At 43.4% G+C, this 22,974-nt stretch overlaps 1 protein-coding gene across 1 annotated transcript in view; it reads left to right on the forward strand.

Moving 5' to 3' along the window:
- The window catches only part of gria1a (glutamate receptor, ionotropic, AMPA 1a), a 69,775-nt gene that overhangs the window by 23,047 nt on the left and 23,754 nt on the right, over positions 1-22,974 (forward strand). Inside the window, 7 exon segments of the mRNA XM_047584751.1 lie at positions 2,047-2,100; positions 5,073-5,231; positions 5,702-5,869; positions 6,866-6,970; positions 8,517-8,627; positions 14,800-15,006; positions 15,410-15,855. Coding sequence (XP_047440707.1) covers positions 2,047-2,100; positions 5,073-5,231; positions 5,702-5,869; positions 6,866-6,970; positions 8,517-8,627; positions 14,800-15,006; positions 15,410-15,855 — 1,250 coding nt within the window.

Raw genomic sequence — 22,974 nt, forward strand, 5'->3', positions numbered from 1 at the left:
TAGTTTACAGAAGCTGAGCCTGAGAAGTTCTCAGTTCCGATGGCCACCATCAATCACAGACATCTGCTCCCTGCCTCCACGCTGGCTGCCCTGCCCGTGCACCCAAACGGCGGAGAACACACACACACACACCCGCACTCACAACCCCTCTGCTCGTTTTTGCCCTTTAAACGCACTCCTGCGCTCATCTCTTACGTCGCACACTTTGCACAGATTGTTTTACGATAATGTCACTGGCAGTGTCCTGGGGGGCCGGGTAGTGGTGGTGGGGGGGGGCTTCTCATATAAGCTGCATGTTGATCCAGCCTCCTCGGAGGATATTTAATGCGACAGAACAGCCACAACACAAATGTTGTGCAGCCTTTTACCAACAGGGAGGCAAAAAGTGACCCGTCCTCTTCGGGCTGAACTCTGAATGACTCTTCAAAATCTGCATGTATAATTAAAAAGCTACTCCCAGCCAATACTTTTCCATTTGAAAGTCCGCTGTTGTGTGTGTGTTTGTTGTATGGTGGGTTGTGTCTGCACTGATGTGTGTGTGTGTGTGTGTGTGTTTAGCCGCCCTTCCTCTTGTTTTTCCTTGCCCGAGGCTTGGCCGCGGGGCTCGCCTTGCGCTTGGGGTCACTATTAATAACAAATGCCACCGTCTGCCATGACCTACAGCATCGTTGCACACACACGTAATACACATTATACACGAACAAATGGGTGCGCACCCTAAAGTGCGAGTCCAAAGGTTCACGGGAGAGAGGAGTGAAAAATGTGACGAGTTCATCCTCAGGGACCGAACAGAGGGAATGAAACGACCTTCTCATGCAGACAATTAATTGGATGCCACATGGCTTTAAATTAACGTTGCCCACTTGGCCTTATTTTATGCGACTGTTACGCGATGACACACGCACACAACCACATTTGCTGCGCGTTACACTCAAGCTCGTTATTCGGGCCGAACTAGACATTTGCCACCAGCTAAGTGGCTTTCGTTTCAGCTCATGCTACACTTAAATGTCGGTAAAAGTTGTGCCCGGTGCGTTGCGTTCGTTTATAAATAAACCAGCTCTGGCACAACACTACACACCTCTGAAAGTGGCCCGACCCCTCTGCGCTCGGCTGACCCGTGACGCCTGCAGTTAGAGAACGCGGCGGACACGAGGGAGATGAAGAGCGGGCGTGGGAGAGGGGCCAGCGCTCAGTTCAGCACCGACAAACTGCATTATTTGATGATGGTGTTAGACCTTGATTGAGTTCCAGGAAAGCGGAATAAATTATTTAAATATCAGATCAAAGATCAAACCAGGACATGCAGGAGAATTATGTTGAAAAGGAGGAAAGAGCGGGTGCAGTAGCAGTATAGTATACAATATTACACTTACAAACTGATGGGACTCTTTTACCTTTCAATAAAAAGTTATTTATTTACATTTTTAAGCCTTTTGACTTCATTTTTGTCATCAACCAGTAGGGCTGGGCGGTATGATCGGCTACCGTAATAATTCTAGTCTGTGCGCAACCTTTTTTTCTTCTGATTCATAAAGCAAAAATTGGGGACAATTGGGGACATCTAAAACAGGGACTGTTTTTTTTTTTTCAGGGACCCTAAAAAAAAAGAAAAAGAAAAAAGAAACAAACAAACACCTGACAGGGCATCTATTTTTTGGCACAAGTCTCTTTATTTTTCAGACTTTTCCATCTTCACGTCTCACACCGCTATATTCAAAATTCATATCGTGACGGGGAAAAAAATATCGGTATACCGCCCAGCTCCATCATCCAGCCTGCATTACTACTTAAATTTGTCTTCAAGTTGACATTTTTAATATGAGCGACCCTCTTATAGAGAAGGATGTTCAGCCTGCTCTAATTTCCTGTGAACCTACTTTCTGTCTGTTCTGCACAAGGTCAAGTGCTTCACACTGTACTGTCTCTGGTATGCTGCTGAGACACTGTCATAACCCTCGCCTCGTTCTCCCTCACACGCAGACACATCACTTCTGTCTGTGATTCACGCGTTTCATTTTCCGTCTCTCCTCGCTTGTCTTTCAGATTGTCGAACAAGGAAAGAATGCGAAGAGCTACCACTACATCCTGGCTAACCTGGTAAGAAATTATTACAACGCCTCATTTCTCATCACACAAATCAAACAAAGAACGGGGATAAAGAGAAACAGAATAAAAGTCCAAAGCAGAAATACGTGAATAAGTATCTGTATCTGTGGGATGCACTGGAACAAGCCTGATCCACAGAGGCTCCTCCCCTTTAACCCATAGGACCCAAAGCGCTCCACAGGAGCAGCACAGGACACCCCTCAGAAGACCCATGTCCATTCTCTGATGAGAACTGTTTTATAGGAGGGAGACCTACACAACATCAGGAAGGTGGTCATAATTTTATGGCTTATCGGTGTATACTGGGACGTGGAAGACCGAGAATCTTCACAGGCAGCATATCCTGAATCCTTGAATTCCCACTGCAATTAAACGTGTCATTTAACAGAAATCCAGTGTTGCGATCAGTTTAATAGACTTTTGTAAAAAGTTATGCCCACACTATCTGGTTTTAAGTCTTCTGCGTTCATTCTTCGCCTCCGCTCGATCACAGGCTCTTTCACCGTCACAGCCGTAGAAATAACGGCGGAAGAGCGGCTCTGACAGTTGCAGACAGAAATCCGAGCGCCCTACACGGTGACAGAGAAAGGTCAAGCAGCCAGTGCGTACGAGCTTATACCCATTAGCCCTCTAACCCTAACACTTTGTCTGCTGACATGCTATGCAGACCACTACAGCGGACGCTAAATGCAACCAAATGAAGAGAAAACCGACATCAACAGAGGCCGCGGTAATAACGACATTAATATGCAGCTGCTGGCCTGGACAATTTCTCACTGCCCGAGCTTTTTTAGATTAGCTCAATCTCTCGTCTGGCCAGATTTAATTTTAAACGATAAGGCCTGCACGGTAATAACAGCTGATACCGCGGTCGATTCATAATGTGCCCTTTAAGGGGTTGTGCAGAAGAAAAAAAAATAAAAAAGTGCCTTCTCTATGTCCTTGGATCTTCATGGATAAAAGTAGTTGATAATTTACTACTTGTCTGGATCGGATCTGAACAGAGCGCGCTTTAAACTTTAATGTGCTGACAAAATCTGCTGGAAATGCCCCACTTCCGTGTTCGCTGTTAGCGAGGGCTAGTTTCTATAGTAACCTCTTCAGCTCACTGCACCGCATTAGCTCATTCACCAAGCAGAAAAAGACACAACTCTTGTCTGTTCAGCTGAGAAATATGGACACCTGGCAACAGCACACGAGTACACGAGGCGAGGGAGATGGCGGTTAGGAAGCGATATGAGGGATGGTTCAGAGCAAATTTCCTCTCCTTCGCTCGCCTCTGTCCCCTAAAGCTTGAACCGAGGATGTAAAAGCGAGACCAGAATTTTAGGGAGCTTCATGCTAGTTAACAGCGAGCCCTCTGCGTTTGTCTTCGTGTGTTTTTGACTGTATGGATTATAGCGGTCAGAGAAGGCGATGATGAGTTCGAGGCCGGCATGTGGCGAGCGGAGAGGCTTCAAATGGCACAAAGCACGAAATAGCATCAGAGCAGAGGAGGAAGGAAAAAAGGATGGAGCGCCGCGTGCTCAGACAGACGCCTGGCGAGCAGGACAATGCGGAGAGGCACCACTTGTCCTCATCAGTCAAAACTTTGCTTTTAAACCTCAGACAAATCGCAGACAAATTTCCTCTCCTGCTCCGTCTCTACACCCACCCATTCCCACTTGTCTGCCTCTTCTTCTCCCCACGCTGACAGGCTGCCCGCTGAGAGACTGCGGCTGCCTCCTCTCCTCTCTGTCTTCCTCCCTCTCTCCCAAAAACCATCCTTGTCCGCATAATAGTCAGGGGGGGAAAAAAAATACGAGTAGGAGATACCATTACAGCAAAATAGGTTCTTTCTCCATTCTGCTCTGCCCGAGGCATGCCTTGCATTGTTCACAGTAGCTTATAAGGTTTTGATCCTGCCATTGTTAGCAGTAGCCTGTGAGGACTCAGTCTATCACAGATTAGCTCCGGACTGCTCCCGCCATGAAATGAGGTTTTCTATTCTCTTTCTCACTCGCCTTGTCCCTCAGGAAAGGCAGGAATGAAGTCCCTACAATGAACCTCTCTGAGGGCAAAAGAAGGATTTTTAAAACTTTCATTGTGCACTTTTAATAGTTAAAAACAGTAAGTACAATTGAGCGAACCCTCTAATGCCAGCTGCCATCGGTTTCCAACGTTTTTCTTGACTTGTGGCCATTTGAAATGACAAAATTTAACTACACACCTTTCAAAGTCATTGCTTCACATTACACAATGTTATCCGGGGTTTTGCACGTTACACAAGGCTGCACAAGTTTGCAAGATCCTAGTGATACTAGTTGTTTTGTGCAGTGATTGAAAAACCAAAGAAGAAATATGTAGGGCACAGTGGTTAGGGAGAAGCAGCCAGCAAGGACAGTTTGTTCTGCAGAGATAATTGGAGTTAAATGAATAATATCTCCCTCAACCCCGTTGCTTAGGCTCTCATTGGCTGTGGGTCCACACGGCTGTCATTTCCAAAACACATATCATACTGCAAAGTTGGCACCAACTGCCAGATATCTCTTGACCTACTCTCTTTTTTTTAAAAAAAATTATCAGAGACCAATTCAGACAGAGTAACTTTCATCAATTCACTTCTGGGTTCTCATTTACGTCTACGTATTATAATTTCTTTTTCCCATTTTCTTCTGAGTGCCTCTGAAAATCTCCAGAAGGAGCCAGAAGCCAAAACATCGGGACCGACTGTTGGGTTCGGTTTGTTTTGTTACCGCCAACGGTTCAGAAGCCCTGGCTGAAAACTCGGCACTAGATGAAAACATTTGAAGGTCCATCTTCAGAATTTCTAGAACAACATGCAGGATCGTGGCTCCAGTCAGAGTCATAGTCACGTAACACAAGATGTGTTACCACACGGACACACGGTTCAATGTTCAATGTCCGCAGTCTGAGCTCTGTGTTTGTTCTCACCTGTGCACTTGTCTGCCTTGCTGTCCCAGGGTTTCCTTGATATCGACCTGACAGACCTGAGGAAAGGTGGGGCGAACATCACCGGATTCCAGCTCGTCAACAACTCGGAGCCGAGCGTGAGCCGCGTCGTCCAGCAGTGGATGGAATTTGACAACAAGGACTCCAAAATGCCCAAGACCGGACTCAAAGTAATACCCCTTCACTTTCTGACCTTTGTAGGAATGAAGGAACCCTGAAGTTGCATGGGATGTGGAAAGACTGTCGGCAGCATATTGGGGAAAGCAGTGAAACGGAGTGAAATTAAAGATGGTGGACAGATCTTATCTGTGTTTGGTTCTTCAGAAACAGGTTAAACGGTTATTGATTTATACAGTACAGTACTATGTAACCAATTTCACATATCTACGTGTTCACAAGGTCAAAATCTTAAAATGGAACCATCAGAAATGACTTTGGGGGTGGTTATGTGTCAGTAGGTGGTTAACGGTTAAATCCCCAGTGGATGTACCACATGTACCAAGGATCAAATATATGATGATTTGAATTTTATAATTCCTAGAAACACTGTGAGTGTAAATCCCTCCATTTGCTGCCTTGACACTTCAGTTTGTATTCATGTTGCCTGTCTGCTTGAATCGTCTGCTCTTTCTCATTGCAGTACACAGGAGCTCTAACATATGACGGAGTAAAAGTCATGTCCACGGCCTTCCAGAACCTAAGGAGACAGAGGATAGACATTTCTCGCAGGGGCAACGCTGGAGAGTGTCTTGCCAACCCACCAGCCCCTTGGGGACAGGGCATAGACATCCAGAGAGCGCTGCAGCAGGTCTGCACGCATGGACACCAATGCTCTAATGCACGCGCTCGCATGTTCATGCGTAGACGCCCCGTACACACCAACGCAAATTCTTGACTGGCACGTTTGCTAACAGCTTCTGAGTTGGGGCTGGCTGAACAAATTAGGTCTCATTCTGTCGCGTAAAGTTCACATTAAGTCATGGGAGAGCTCTCCGGTATCAAATGTGACATCATGGCTAGTAAACACAACCTGCAGGCAATAACATTCAGCCGTGATCATCATGGAATATGACATCAACAATTGAGTTTAGAAATGAATTATTTGGCAATGGAAATTGAAATGCAGGGCCGGCTGTGAGACTTTGTGATCTCACCGCAACGCGCCGACACACTCATTCATGTGTATTCAGGAACAAGGGCAATTACTTTTTTTTTTTTCCCCCGTATTCTATTTTTAAAAAGACAGTTGCCAATTATAAGTCAAATTAAATGTCGAGTACGTTATTTAGTCACTCTGGAACACCATTAATATAAAGTATAGAGGCAGAATAAACGCTCTGCGTCTGTGAGGGCACGTTTATAATTGCATGCGAGTGTGTGTGTCTGCGCGTTGCTGCCCGAGGCTCCGTCTGCAGAGTGGCTGTGCAGAGGCCTTCTCAGAGTCAATCTCGCCATCTGCCCGCGGATAGACTGGAGATTGAAGCCGTGTCCGCTCAATTAATTCCATCACACGGCCAAGGCAAACATAATGCTCTGTACACATACACGCACACCGTCTGTCATTCACCTCCGTGGGGACCCGTGAACTGTGGACTTTCACAAATGAATACTATACAAACACATGCAAGCTATGCTTAACATGCACTGCATGTAAGCGTGATATGTAAATGCTCGCTGCTAGCTCGTGACACAAACATGAAGGCCTGTTAGAATATCACGCTTCATGGCAGCCATTATTTACCCATCTGCCGGGGCAAGTCGCAGCCTCTGGATTACTTATTCAGTATCTGTGACTCCATTACAGGTCCGCATAGATGGATTGACCGGTCACATTCAGTTCAACGAGAAAGGCCGCAGAACCAACTACACTGTTAGCGTCATGGAACTGGCCCCCTCTGGACCCAAGAAGGTAAGCCTTAGACTCCTATTGAAGATACTGTTAGATCCCCAGGTATCGGTAAATCAGCTTCTCTGTTTATATAGGGTTGTGGCTTCACGTCAGCAGAGTATTACCACAACTGAAACCTATGATAGCACTGCTCAAGCTGAGGGCGGGGTAACACCCTTGCTCCATCGCCACCAGTCAGGGAGGCCTCCGGCCACTGGGTCCAAAGTAGAGTCCAGTCAGTTATGGTGGCTTACCCCTAATGGATCTGTGCTTTTGGTACAGTATGTGCCAGGACAAGAATTAAAAGCCTAGGCTAAAAGTCCTAGGGACTAGTTTTAACTAGACTAGTGTGACCAAAAAGAGCTTGGTGTTAGAGCTACCGCAAAGTTTACCTAAAGTTTTACTGAGACAAAACGTACAAAATTAGAGGAAATAATTACCAATGAGATATTTCTAACTTTCCAGCTTAAAAAACAGATTTAATACTTACTTAATATTTGAAAAACAAAAAAACAAAAACACTGCTGTTCCGTTCATAACCATAAATAGTATTCAATCAAATCCAAGAAAGGTCTGGGTCCAACTTGTTCGAAAATTACACTTGTGAATGTACTGAAGAGCCAGTTCAGGAGCAAAGAAGTGCCTCGCTGAGTGGAGATTAAGACACATTTAGCGAGCGACTGCTGCTTTTATTCAAGCATATACTTTGAGCCAATCAGAGAAAATGATTTTAGCCCACTTCTCTCCCGTTCTTCATTCTGCAATACATTATGTCTGCTTCAGACAGGAGGCCGCTGTAGCGCACATCAGTCATGGCAGGAGCAGTAGCCCCGACTGGTCACACCAGACATGTCTCCACAAGCACCTCTGCTCCTCTCGGAGCTTATTAATAATAACTTTGTGAAATTGGAATTTAAGGCTTTCCCTGTGTTACTGGAACCTCGTAGATGTACAGCTGCAGTTGTTGCGGAGTGCTGGAACCAAGGAAAATGAAATGGGCAGAAGAATCAATAGCGCCGCTAAGCATGCATATTCGATCATTTATCATAATCTGTCATATGATGTGTATTTATATTGTTCATAATTGATTATCAATGTGTTTTCTTGCCAGATTTAATTGTGGCACACAGAAAACAGACTAGGTGCCAAAGCTATTGCTGTAGCCATCCGCAGTGATTCTGGGCCAGGCTGTTCAAACAGCCATTTAACAAGCTCATAGCTTTATTATTTGCATTTTACAAGTAGGGGTGAAGTAATAGCAAGACAAAAGTTCTGCTGCTGCCAAACAAATTATACTGGAAAAGTATAAACAGTGAGGAGAATTCAGAACTTCACCTTCACTTGCCCTGTACAGATGAAGGTGAAGATGCATGGAAAGTGATTGCAAGCAAATCAAAGCTGTATTTGTTTTGTTTGCATCCTTGGTAAATGGTGGAAAAAACTGCGGTGACTTGAACTATACATTTCGGTCCTTCTACTCGGATGACTTCATAGATCACTGGACAAATCCTAATAGTATTTTTAATGCATATGAGATAAGACGTGCTTCTTTGTGACACATTCTCAGGTCGGCTACTGGAATGAAGACGAGAAGTACGTGACCACAGCTAGCTTTGTGAGAGGCAGCAACGACACCAACGGACTGCAGAACAGAACGTACATAGTCACCACTATCTTGGTAAGTTTGAGTAAAAATCAAAAGTGAATTTTGAGGGATTTGGGGTTAGGAGGGGCGGGCCAAGATGGGAGAGACTCAGACAGAGAAATTCACAGTAACACTTTTCATTTTCTTTTATGATAGAGTTCTTTAAAGTTCACTCTCTTGAAAGAATTCGGCAGACATCTGTGATCATATCTCTCTCCCTCCCCCAACTACTCTCTAGCAACATCCCTCTGCCTGACTGGAGCCCGCTCAGAATCAGAATCAGGAGTATCTCATTTTGCTAAGTACAAAAGAAGTGCAGGACTGACAAAGATATACACTCGCCATAACAGGTGCTGCACTAAATCCCCCTTCATGACTCATCCTATATTCACTTTATGTAGGAACAGTATCAGACAGGTGGTAATGCAACTGGATGATCATTTTGTGGGATGCTGTTGAATCAAGCACAAGAGTGTTACTGTTATTTAACCAAGCCTTGGGGTGTCAAACAAATGGCCCACGGGCCAAAACTGGCCCACCAGAGGGTTCAAACCATTGACTGTACTTGCTATGGACAAACCCATAGGGACGTGTTGGATTCTGAACCTTGATAATGAAACCTGAAGTTGGTGTCGTTGTTACCATGACACTGATTTTATGGATCAAGAAAATGTTTCCTACTTTATGTGGCGGATTAATATTTGCCAAACTGACACACTTTATTTAAAAGTATTATTAATTAAAATTTACGTTCAGACTTCAGTTGCGGTTCGATTGTTAGCTTCCTGTGAGCCTGACTAACAAACCGGAGCCTCGCTGGAAAGCTAGCCTAGATAAATTCACTTACCGGATGTTTTTGTTGGAGGTGCAGTAACGCAGACAACTATTATTTTTTATTTAAAATGATCCAAAATGGACCAAAATCTCCACCTCAGCCAAAAGGTTATTATTGGGTCAGGTGAGGACTAGCAGAAACACCAAGGCTAGTAGCTAGCGGCCTCTGGCAGCACCCCCCTAAAATCGTTTTTTTGTACCAGGCTGTAAACATGTGTAATATTGCTGTAAAGTTGGGCTTTTTAACCAGGGGGTCTATGGGGATTTGCGCCCATTTGGAACCAGCCTCAAGTGGCCACTCAATGAGCTGCAATTTTTTTGCATTTTCGCATGGGCTTTCATCACTCAGACCTGGAGGTTTCCGCCTGGTTCAAACTGGTCCACGGGAGGAATTTGCAAAAGTGAAACTGTTGTTCCTAATATAGCCACTAGAGATTTTACTGTTTGAGTAAGAGTTGCAGATAATACAACACTGAGACCCAGAACTAAACAACAGGTGTCAGTAATGTGCTAATATTTACTGACTATACTTTTTTTTTCTTAAGAAATTTTAGGTTGTTCATACAATATTTTGTAAAAGGATAGTTCACTAGATTTAAACATTTTAACATTTTAAACTAAAGCAAAGAGAAAAATTTGATGCTGTCATTATTTATAGGTTATTATTCTGTTATACTGGTCTGACGCCCCTGGCTGAGCCCACTGACCATTGTCAGATTGCCAAATAACAGAAACATGTGTCAGTATAACACAATGCAATTGAATAACACTACACACTGCAGCCTCCAGAATGAAAATACAGTTGGATCAGCAGTTGATCATCAGAAACAAATGCCGACCAGCATAACTTTCATGGAGCTAGGATTTAGTGCCACACTTTTATATAAGCAAGCACTGGTTTTCACTAGTGTATCTAATGAATGGGCGGGTGAGTATAGTGTTAATGACTAGCTTAAATATATACATCAAATGTACCACTTAATACCACTTAAGGGTCAAGATGCATAAAAGTGGCATAGAATACTGGCAGTAATATATTTCTCATGACTAGAAGTAGTAGCATCAGAGCGCTGGGCTTACAGATTACATGACAAGGACTGAAAAGATACTTATTGATGAGGCTGTGAGAGTCACCGTGCCCTCCATTCTCTCTTTTCCATTTGTCCCAGTTGTCACGGTCACATGTGACTTGGCCAGGTTGTGTTAAGTGTCGAGGCTCATGAAACCGAGAAAGAGCTGTTGAGGACCGAAGGTTAGGTTTGAGAGGACGGCAGCACAGATTGAATCTGACCAACTCTCGCAGTTGTGAGGTTATCATGACATTTTTCTCAAAAAGAAAGTAGCAGAGCTGACAATGCCTGGCTGGAATGAAGTGGCGGATAATAAAGATAGTAAGTATAGTATATCCCTGCAGGAACAGCATGTTCTCGGCGTCTGTAGCTTGTTGGAAATTTAATATCACAGAAAGCCCCACCTCGTCTACGGGCCGCTTCTTTTTGTTCTTCTGGTATCTTTCAAATTGGAACATATATTTTTCTCTGTACATCTCTGCTGCTACGTGAGCCTGTTGAAAAATCCCATGTATAGATTCAATGTATAAAAAATGAAATACAAAAAAGAAGAAAAAAAAACACGTATACACCCACCAGCTGATATTAGCTATTATACAGGGCCTAGCAGGGCCCGTGCAGCTGATCTCCACTTTGAGGATTAATGGATAAAGGAGTTCAACTGTGTGGTTCCCTTAAGAGGCATTCAGGGCTCTCTAGATAAAGGCGACAGGGGAAAACATAGAATAATAGACAAAAGCATTTCCACCCTTCAGTCTATCTGTGCAGCCTTTTTAGAGAGGCAAACGTGCAGCTTTCTTGTGGCATGAGCTGAACACAGTGACAAAAAAGAAATCTGCCTTCAAGATGTAATTAATAGATGGTACAATTGTAACTGTATCTTCCTCAAAAGGGGACTTAATTGCCGAGGTGCAACCAAACTAATAGAAAATAGTTAAATGTTTACCGTCTATTCAAGTAGGTCTTATACCGTCTGATTATGTCGGACAATAAGGACAGGGAATACAGTATGTGTGTCTGTGAATATTTTCAGTTGTCCAGGTCATGGGGTATCAAAAGCACAAAAGCTGAAACAAAGGCACCTGGACTTGTAGACATTTCACCACTCGTCCAAGTAGCTTCTTCAGTTCTATCTAATGGGAGAGGAGTTTAGGTTTAAATAACTCAAATCCCACTGGTTACAACTGAAGAAGCCTACATTTATAAGAAATCCTTCAAGTCCAGTGCCCTCTTTTGTGAAGAATATGGTAGTAGTATATGTACTTGGTCTTCCTATTAGGTCAACAAACAACAAAGCAGTACTTGAAGTAGAGTGCATCAACTAATTTGACAAAAGATTCAATTACAACCAGATAAAAAATATATCCATATGTTGTGCCAGCTGCAACAACCGAACACAGATTGAAAGCGCATAAGAACTAGTTAGCGAACAAGCAGAGAAGTCACGATAGCTTAAAAAAATAAAAATGCATTGCTGGTGATGGACACCTAGAGTTCTTGTGCTTCTCCAAGTGTCCATACAGTAGTACAAACTCATTTTTTAACTGTATTATTATTGTATTTTTGACATCCACTTTGAAATCAACTGACTACATATAAGCACTTGTGCAGGAAGTGGCACTAGTATTACCTTTACAGGACTGTCGTGGTACGTAAGTGCCAAGTTCATCATTGCGTATTCTAAATAAAACACATGACGTCTGTGGTCTATCTAACTATAAAAGTGTGTGAACATTTTTGTTTAAACCCGTAAGTTACATTCTCTCAAGTACAGACCCAAAATAACTCTCTGTGACATAATCTCCTATCAGTGTCCCCTTTCCCTCTCAGAAGATTAATTGGTTTTCTGCCTTGAAACCTAAGTGAAGAGATAAGGTGTGAGCAGGAGTAGAGTTTTTACACCTTATAACTTTTGTGCTCACTGTTCCCATGCTTTACAGAGGGTGTTGCTTTACCGTCAGGAACACGTTTCTTAGTTCTTCACGACAATATCTGCGAACCAAGCCCGTGCACACAGGCTGTGCCTGGTAATCTGGAGGCATGACGCTGAATTGGTTTAATGGAGCGCCATTGTAGATATAAACTATTAATTAAATTTATGTGAGGTGTTTTTGTGACACAGACTTTGAAGATTCTGTATTTATATCTGCCCTATGTTTTGTGCAGCTAGTACATAAGGTGTATTTTAACCAAAGTCAGGGCTGAACCGGAGCTGAACCAAGTCCTAAACCTAACCAAGCATTTTTGTTGCCTAAACCAAACCAGTGATGAGGGAATAGAGTGATTCTAAAGAAAAAGTGAGTGAAAAAGAATTGCAAAAATAAAATGACAAATTAATAACCCCACACAGGATTCAGACGCCAGCTTCCTTGGTGAAATCTCCATGGCCATGGGCCAATTGATTACATCTCGCAGACAGTTTTGAGACTGTGTGGTTCGAGTGGAATCTGCTGGTTTTGTTTGGCATGGTAGACAATCGATATTAATCATATTGAAAGTGTGCCGCTATTAAAATTGGTAATTTAAAAGAAATGACAGCATACAAGAGAAAAACTTGCAAAATCATGCAACACCTGAGAGGAATAAAACATTTTGTTTTTAATTCAAAAATTAAACTAATCCCATCCAACCAAATCCCAAGCATTTAGATTTCTTTTGAATACTAATTTGTGTCTCTAGTCATTTAACCCTTTAAGACATGAATATCCAGTATTTGAATAACCTTAACTCACTGATGGACAAAATTAAAAAAGTGTGGCTGAACAGTGGGAAGTTGCGCTTTCTGGGGGGAAAAAACTGCTATTACGGTAATTTTGATGCACCGTTGCAGGTTGGGGAGCAATGCGACCCTAGGAAGAGAGAGCTGTTTGGAGGAATGTGTTGGTAAAACAAAGTTAGTTATACCCTTGAGATGTCACAAAAGTCTTCAAGACAAAAGTGCAACTCATCAGGGTTCAGCCACACTTTAAATTTTGTCAATAGAGCAAACCACTGTGAGTTACGGTAATTCAAATACCGCGTGTTTTAACGTATCACCAGCAGTACGTTCAGGAGTGTCATTTGCTCTCAGTGGGACTATTGTCTTGGAAGACCTTCTGTATTTCATGTAGTGTGTCCTTGCACACATTTGTTTGTGTGTGTGTCTGCGGGTGCCAGCGAATTTGCTGCACAGCAGACCTTTCTCTCCACTGTTTCCCCGGGGGTACCATTTGTCTACGACCAGCGGGCCTCGGGTTGTGTGTAACAGTGATTACCTTCACCTCAACCGTAAAGAGCAGGAGAACACAGATAACGGTAACTCACAGAGGAACCCTGCCACCGCCACCCCCCCTTTCCCTAGACCCTAATGAAACTCTGTGACAGGATTTGCTCAGCTCAGCAAAGCTTGGCTCAAAACAGGCAGACGTAACAACGTGTGGGAATTGAGGCCTTCCGAGGGCTGTTGGACAGTTCAGACTGAGCTGACTGAAATTCTCTGTAAAACATTTCTTTTTTTAGTAAAGTAGGCCCCAGGTGTCATGCCGGCTAGAAATTCTCAGGTCTCTCAATCAGTGTGAGGTGCACAGATGTCGGTACAACAGGAAGAAGAGTCTGCGCCTGGGGCAGAGGTCAGCCGGACTTGAAAGAAAAGCGCTGTCAACTCCGCCGTCTATATGACTCACGCACAGATGCGCCTTCGATTCCCATCTGATACCTTGGTCCACTTTGATGATGCCACCCACTTCCTCTGCCTCCTCGCAGCGCGCTGCATCGTTATCAACGCTCCTTTCAATGCACCGGTGTTGTCGTAATGATCACACTTTGCCACCTTTTGTGTTTGAATTACACACCATACCTTCGAGGAACAAAACCAAAATAATACCTTGTAATTTTACATAATTATCTTTTCTTCTCAACCTTTCACACCAATGATTACATTTGGGCCCACTCTCCGGAGCCCTAGCTCGGTACAAAGATGTGTGATGAATTGCCCTAGAGTATAAAATCTATCCATAACTTCCCTTCCTAAATTTTCAAACAGTATCATTAACTTAATATAAACTAACCCTTTATTATCAGCCGTAACACTTTCTCTGTCTGAGTTAGCTGAACAAACTTTCTGGAAAGGTTTTTTTCTTGCTACTTGCAGCCACAGCGGCCCTCTGTGCATTTTGTTTTCAAATCAGTGGAAGGCTAAATTATTCCAGAAACTGTTCAGTGATTTCCTGCGAGCAATTTCCAACCTCTGAAGTAGCTGAAGTAAAACTAGCCGCCGCAGAAGTGAAATCTGTTTCTGCTCACGGTTGCCCCACCTCCAACAGGAGTCTCCATACGTGATGCTGAAGAAGAACCACGAGCAGCTGGTGGGGAACGATAAGTACGAGGGCTACATCGTCGAGCTGGCTGCGGAGATAGCCAAGCACGTGGGCTACCAGTACAAGCTGAAGATCGTCTCGGATGGCAAGTACGGAGCCAGAGACCCCGACACCAAGATGTGGAACGGCATGGTTGGAGAACTGGTGTATGGGGTAAGCCAGTGCAGCTCTTCCATCATTACTGAAAGCTGAAAAGAAATAGACACTAAAAGTCTGTTGGAATGCTGCTTAGTGAAAATAAACAAATTCCACAAAGGCAAAATCCAATTAAGGATAATTACATTTGCTTATGTCTCAGTGTTGAAAGCCTGAGTCTATGTGATTAGAATTCTTTGGCCAGTGGTACTCTCAGATAGACTTTTGGGTTTAACTAGGAAACAAATTTGAACATTGGCATTTGAATAATATAATTATGTTGATTGTCTACATAGTTGTTTAAAGCATGAAATTGTTGTCAGTGGTATTTTTCCTATACTTATGGCGGAGCTTAAAAGGCGATTCAAGAGGCCGTGCAGCCTTGTTCACATGCCTGCCTGTGTGTGTGCCCTTCCCTCAGAAAGCCGACGTGGCCGTGGCTCCGCTCACCATCACCCTGGTTCGCGAAGAAGTCATCGACTTCTCAAAGCCCTTCATGTCCCTGGGGATCTCCATCATGATCAAGAAGCCCACCAAATCCAAACCTGGCGTCTTTTCGTTCCTGGACCCGCTGGCTTACGAGATCTGGATGTGCATCGTGTTCGCCTACATCGGCGTCAGCGTCGTCCTCTTCCTCGTCAGCCGGTTCAGCCCGTACGAGTGGCACGCCGAGGACTACGAGGAGGGGGCCGAGCCGCAGTCTCCCACCCAAACGTCGGCCACCAACGGGGTGCAGCAGGGCCAGACGCCGACGCAGCAGAACCCCAACCAGCAGAGTCCGGAGCAGACCAACGAGTTCGGCATCTTCAATTCCCTGTGGTTTTCGCTCGGCGCCTTCATGCAGCAGGGCTGTGATATATCACCACGGTAATGAACTGAGTCCACAAATTTCTCAGCTGTCCATCCGTTATCCCATGAGGTTCTGCTTTTGTTCTTTGGTACACAAAGAGATACTCAGCACCACCTACGTATTATATATTTCTGCCTTCAACACCGACGCTTCAACACGATGTCATCCTTTCTTGTTTAACTCTTTTGGGCTTTTTTTTATTGAGATTTAGTGTTTTTTTTTTTTTTTTTGCCAGTTAGCTGTCATAGAGAGCATTGATAAAAGTTAAATGATTGAGCAGCGGAGGGAGTTTCTGCTGTGGTCACGTTGCAGACTATTGTCATTGCCTCGTTTGTAGATGATTCTCGTCGTGCTGTAAAAAAGTTGTCGTGAGGAGCTCCCCCCATCATTTTCAAAATTCCAAACCCAAATCTGTCCATGAGTCTGCATCGGTCTGCATCTCCCCTGTGATCAGTCAATCCATTGATCTATAGCGTGGGTAAATATCAGACCCTTGAAAGTCTGCCACGAAGGATCCCAGTGTGAGTATTGAGTGGTACGTGCTGGCTCCCCCCCGAGTGCTCTCGCGGGCCGCGGTACGAAACCGTTCTCGAAAGGTCACCAATTAAAAATCTCATTAACTGTCTGAAATTAGAGACACTGAGGTCGACTTTCTGAGCTTTCCAGAGGGAGTAGCAGGAGGAGATGAGAAGATAATGTCAGTATTATTGCTAAAAGCTCTGGACCCACAGAGACGGGTTAGGTCACGCGTAGACGTAGCCCCTTGTCTTCTAAAACATTATGCTACGTATATATTATGCATATGTACGGTTTGATGGTGCATGCGTGTCCGATGCTTCAGAGGTTAATTTTAAGCATGTTTGGGTGATAGACTGCTTGTCAACGTAATGAACTTGAAAGTGTGTGGCATTTTGGGAAATGTAGTTATTTTCTTTGCCTTAGGTGACCAATCGCATATCTGTGTAATAAATATGAAGCTCAAGTCAGAAGATAGTCAGATTAAATTAAAAAGACTGGAAATAGTTAACTGAGCTCTGTTCTCAGATTTAATCAACCCACAGGACCTCTAACGCCCATGGATAAACATGTATTTTTTCTAAAGGTTGAGCATAAGAGCTGCTAGTTTTGTCCTTTTTTCATGCAAATTGACCAGCTATAATTCAGCCATATTTCATGGACAGATGTGGATTGAAGACATGATGGCAGTGCGCTCCATTCCATTACTATCTCGGCTTCCATCTTGTGACATTTCCACGACGTGCTGCTCTTACCTTAAACAAATATCAGAAAGAGGGGGGAAAAAATGCCGTGCACCCACAGGCGCGCACGCTACATATAGGTGCTCAGCAGTACATCATGTAGGTGCCGAATCCCTCCTCCCACGGTTTTTTCACCTGACATTTGCTGTTTTCTGCCTGAAGACTCTGCGCTGTGCTCCAGGCGGGTGGAAGCCTATTGTCCAGGCGTTCTTCTCTCACAGCCAGAAAATGCATCTGTAATAACTATTGATTTCCACGTGCGCCACACTGGGGAGAGACAATATCACAACGCTGTCTCAAACTGTCTGTTCCCCGTGGCTCCTTTTTGGATTCACAAACACGCTTTGTGTGTGTGTGTGTGTATGCGCGTGCGCGTCCAAGTAAATGTTACTGTATGTGTGCTCGAACCCACACGTGGGTCCTTCCGTATTTGCACAGCACTTGCATATGTTTCGCTTAGCGGGAGAAGCGAGCTCAGCTGATGCAAGGCCTTTCTCCGACTGTGACTGAAAGGACTAAACGGATCATTCCCGTGCTTGCGGCACTTCTGTTGACGCCACCTCCGACTGCATACTTAGCCAGCTGTGCTGCGTATTTTTGTCTTCATCCAAAATATTGGCCTGAAGTAGAGTCGCTACCAGAGAGTTTTGACACGGCGGCAATGATATTATGCAGCGTTTCATCTGCCTGGTGACAGCGGTACTTTTTGCTTCAAGTATTTTGGGATTCCTAACCCACATTTAAAGTGCACACTCGAAGTGCACAAGGTGCTTTTGTTCTCGTTATAATAAGGTTTTGAGTAGAATTTCCTCAGTGTCATCAGCGAGGTTGGGTGCTTTAAGGGCCCTTATCCTCTGAGGATTTGAGTTAAATATCTTTGTCTTACAGCGTCTTTTCAAGGTGACTCTCATTGTTCGTTTCTGTGTCTTGGCGCAGCACTTTTTGGGACAGAATTAAAAATAAAAATACAACCTAAAAACACACGTCACGTGACGGCGAGCGCGTGCGGCGGTACGCGGGGTAGCAATCATAGTGGTGTCTTGAAAACCAACACAGTGAATGTTTCACCCCGATGAATACTGCCCTGAAGGAAACATCTTCTCCTTGAAAATTTAGGTGACCTAGTTGCTCTAGTTAGCAGAATATTCACACACGATTGTGCATGTTGATGCATCTCCTGAAGCGTTATGCGTTCCTCCTCCTTGATTTATCAGGACATGTAATGTTGGTGTTTGTGTTTTGCCAGATGAAAGCAACAGTACTCATAACCTTTAATATTCTGTTTCACAGAGTTTCGCGCTGTGAAATATTGTATTTCAGAGTTTTTTCATTATTATTTTTTTTTTTAGTTTAGTTTTTTCATTATGAACAACTCTTAGTGTATTATTGTGTGCTCATTTGACTTTTGTTTTCTCAACTTCCGTGAAATAATTATTGTCGCGCCATTAGTTAGACCACATCCAGATAAGATGTTTTCCTTTTTTAAGGCGCTTTTGCAAAGCAGAGTTGCTCTTTAAAACTGCATTTCAGATTGGCACCATTGCGTCCTACTTTGATAATCTACATATAAATTAGATGATATAGGTTACAGCAGGGGTCATCAATGTTTTTCAGGCCAAGGACCCCCAAACTGATCCCCTACCTACTATATGTGTTCTATTTTAAACTTGCCTAGTGCTATTTTTTTATTACTTGGTATGTATTTATTGGTATGTACTGTTAGCTGTTGATGCTTATTATCCCAGCTCACAAACTAATCACAAATTAGCCTTTTCTGTGAACCATGTTTTTATTCACAGACTAAGCTAAGGAAGTAGAAGTCAAAAATAATCTTATCAATAAATAAATAAGGTGTAACAATATAGAATAGAATATATACATGAAAAGACATTATGGAATAAATATTTAGAATATGATATAAAAAAATATATAAATAATATAAATATCATAATGAAATAAAAATAACTCTATTATTAAAGCTACAGTGCAGATTTTTTGTCTCCTCCTACTGGCAGTGAGAGTTAATACACAAGCACAGTTGATATATGTGTGATATACTTTTATTCCACCCTCAGGTTTATATATATTATATATATATATATATATATATTATATATATATATATATATATAATTCTACAGCAAGGAAAACCCACACCAGTGATAATCTGTGTCTGTCCTCCCTCTCAGTCGCTGTCTTTTTTGCAATTCTCTTCTTACGTCCTCTGAACGCAGCATACGCTTTTAATTTGTACCATCAGGCACATCTTGAACGCTTCTTTGGTTCCATTTCATTCTTTCTGATCACCGGAGACGGTGAATTCATAGAAGCATACCCTCCTCATCTCAAGCAAATAATCATGGCTGCTTGACATAAATAGATTTGTCAAACAAGGCAAGAGCTTTACTGTAATGGACGTGCATTCGTATTACATCTAAGTCCTGCAAAATAAAAATGATAAATTAGAATTTTATTAAAATTGGCCCTGAATAACTTCTCTACTCTACTCTTTATTGTTTAATGTAAATGTGCTGTATGTTTTATACCCAGCACATACATATATATCCAATTTACCTGCATGTTTAACGTAACTTAATCTGTTATGCTAATCTCATTGCTAATGGCCCCGTATCTTTAACCACTCGTGTTTCATTATGTCTGCAGCATTACAAAAACGACATTTTGTTTCTGAAGCTGCTGATATTTCTGAGCAGGTACTTGTAAACCACTTTTCGCCGCGCCTTTACCACCTCGCTAATGGGTGAAAGCAGAATGTCTGTCTGAATGCGCCATTCAGCTGTGAGGTGGGCCGCTCGAAGCACTTCACTCCTCACGCTTCTCCATTTAATCTGAGACAAAAGGCCAAGGAACAACACTGATGATCCACTCTGTCCTGGATTAATCAGTTGGCGCGTTTAATTTCCCCGTCTGCCTGTATCCATGCGTGTGTGTGTGTGTGTGTGTGAAGTCTGGTTCTATTAAAAGCAAGCACTCATTGCCATTTTCTTTGTCGGCTGCCTGACAGTGTCTGATTGGACGAGCGTGGAAGTACCTCTGCGTCAAGGTTTACAGGCACGTGGTCAGATAGCGTGTGCGTACATAGGCGGCTGAATGCGGCGCCGTGCATTAATGTGTACTGGATGTCATTGTGTGTGTATTAGCCGCACTGCTCCCTCTGCTATTTATTCTCTGTGAGCCCTTGTTTACTGTGCTCTTTTTAAATGTCAGCACTGTCAGTCAGGCCCTCCCATAAGCCCCAGTCTGTGCTGTTGGGCCCTCCTTCTGTTTATCTCTGCAGACAGGTGGACTCTGAGTGTGACGCCCCCTCTACGCACACACACACACACACATGTATACACACAAACCATCCATACATTCATCCATCCATTTACCTCCATCTTTTTGGCCCACCTGTCCCCCATCTTCTCTGCTCTCCATCCTTCAGAAATCTCTTCCTCTTCCAGTGGCTCTCCTACTTTAAGCATCTTTTTACATTAATATCATCATCATTATGCGTTTGTTTGGCTTTTGTAAATGCCCCGTTAGTCTTACTTCTGCAGACAGAATCAGAAAAGATAATCATATCCGTCCAGGTTTAAAGATATAGTAGGATACCTTTAGATAACTGGAACACTTTTAAGGAATAATGGGGTATTTTATTGCAGTTAATTCACTTTAATTCATATTTCTTCTTCCACTTCTTTTTATTCACCTGTGTAGCAGCTGCAGGACTGTGGTGTAAAATCTGTAAATGATTTGCAACAGAATGGCATACACAGCACATTCAGCGGTTGCTAGTGTTGTTCTTGACTTGGCCCCCGGTTTTCCTTGCCCCCGACTGAAAGAGAACTAAAGGGGTGTGGGTTCAGGATGTTCCAGTGAATGTGTCAGGAGATGATTATGTCTGTATCTGCCAGATATCTCCGTGTGTGTGCGTACAGTTGTGTGTGTGTGTGAGAGAACTACACGGCCCCGTGGAGTTGCCTCCGCTCCTCAGTGCCTTTGTTGATCCCGTTACATGATTGTAGACTGAAATAAATCAGCTCTGTCACTCACACCCCGCCTGCCACAGCAGCAATTTCTCAGCCTGGCGGTCAGAATCATTCGATAATGGATCATGTATGTGGCGTATTATGGTAACACGCGGGGAGGGTCAGCGTTTCTCAAACGGAGATGTTGTTGTCGTTGTTTTTTTTGTCATGTAGTGATGCTTGTTCTCTTTTTTCCCAGTGCAAAAGGTAAAACAATAGCCCATTCATATTTCACCGGCTGTACCCAAGCCCAGCAGGCCTGTCAAGCTGAGCAGTTCCCCATCTGCATCTCCATCTCCAATACTTAAAATGAAACACACTTATCTGTATGAGTTAGAAAACCAACCAGAATTCTAAACAGGTTGATATTCGATCATTTTTCCTTATCCTGCATATAATACTACAGTGAACATTTTGCATGAACATATAAAACCACTGAGACTCAACTAATAAATGGCAGACCTAGGCTCGTTTCCTCGCAACAAGACAGTCAACTGTGCAGAGATACGGCGCTGGAGATTCAAGCAATGATTTTCAGTCCTTTTGAGGCTACTGGAGGATCCAGCCTTCGCTTTCACTCCTAATGCCTGAGGAGATGTTTTGTCTTTTCAGCCCGCCGTTACATTCCAAGCTAGAGATGGAGAATTCATTGGGGATCTTCACAAGTGGTTCACTTTCTTTGTGTTTCTCCACTCATCTCTGGTCGGGAAGAAACAGTCAGACTCTGTCAGCGACGAAGCCAGATGACTGCAGACCAGATGGGATGCTGCGAACGTGTCAAATGTGCTCCCGTCCTCTCGCCCGTCTCCCAAAATTTGGATGCAGACGTGTTATTCTGCCGACCTGAAGATAGTTGTCATTCTCCCCTGATGTGATAGATTGAGTTCACTAAGAAAGCTGAAGAGGTCACAGGGAAGGTAAGCGAGTGTGGCTGCCACTGGCAATTTATTCTCTGAGAGAAATGTCAATGATCGCCCCTTGTGCAGAGGAAAGGTGTAGCACCTGCCATAGACCATGGCAAGTTCAGCATAACACAAATAACCTGTAATGCTGTTCAGGGGTTTAGCAAAAGCTTTGTTGCCTACTCACAGTCTACAGCCCAGTGGTTGTGTGGTGGCGGCTAACCCCTATTACACCTGAGCGATGCTGAATCATCCTGGGAAATGTTATCATTGGCGTCCATCCTTTAATGGTACTTGATATAAAGCCTTTGACTTTAAGGCATCTTTTACTCAAGCCTGGAAATGGAACAAGTTCCAACAGAGGAATCCAAAAAGTCAGTGTGATTCTTCTTTTTTTTTTTACCCAACTCAAGAACCAAGCAAAGCTCACAGACTCTGGCAGTGACAGGACCCAAGAATGAAAATTGAAATTTCATCAGTTACTTACTTCTTTTCTATACAAACGCAACTCCTTGTTCAGAAAAATACCACCTTCTGTTTATGAGATTATATTATATAACCAAGATGATAGACCGTTATATACCTTCAGAGCTTATCTTCTGTTTCAGAAGTGTCTGGCAGCAGCATGTAATTCATATATAGACCACTGCTACATGGAGCACAAAACAGCAATAAATTCTCCATTTCTGATGCAATTATTCCTTAATTTCTTGAAATCCAAGTTTCCTGCACAATTGTGACAAGTGACAAAACTGCAAAAAAAGCACATTGTCGTGGCTGTTGTCTCAACCGCCCTAAAAGCATGAACTGGACCAAGGTTAAATGCAACCTTGTAGCACTACACAAGCATGAGAATATTAATCCCTGAATGTGAACAACACAGAACAAAATGTAGGTATAAAAACCGCCTTAAACGAATTCTGAGAAGAGGCTATGTATCGTCC

The sequence above is a fragment of the Mugil cephalus genome, chromosome 5 (assembly GCF_022458985.1).
Source record: "Mugil cephalus isolate CIBA_MC_2020 chromosome 5, CIBA_Mcephalus_1.1, whole genome shotgun sequence".
Taxonomy (NCBI): Eukaryota; Metazoa; Chordata; class Actinopteri; order Mugiliformes; family Mugilidae; genus Mugil; species Mugil cephalus.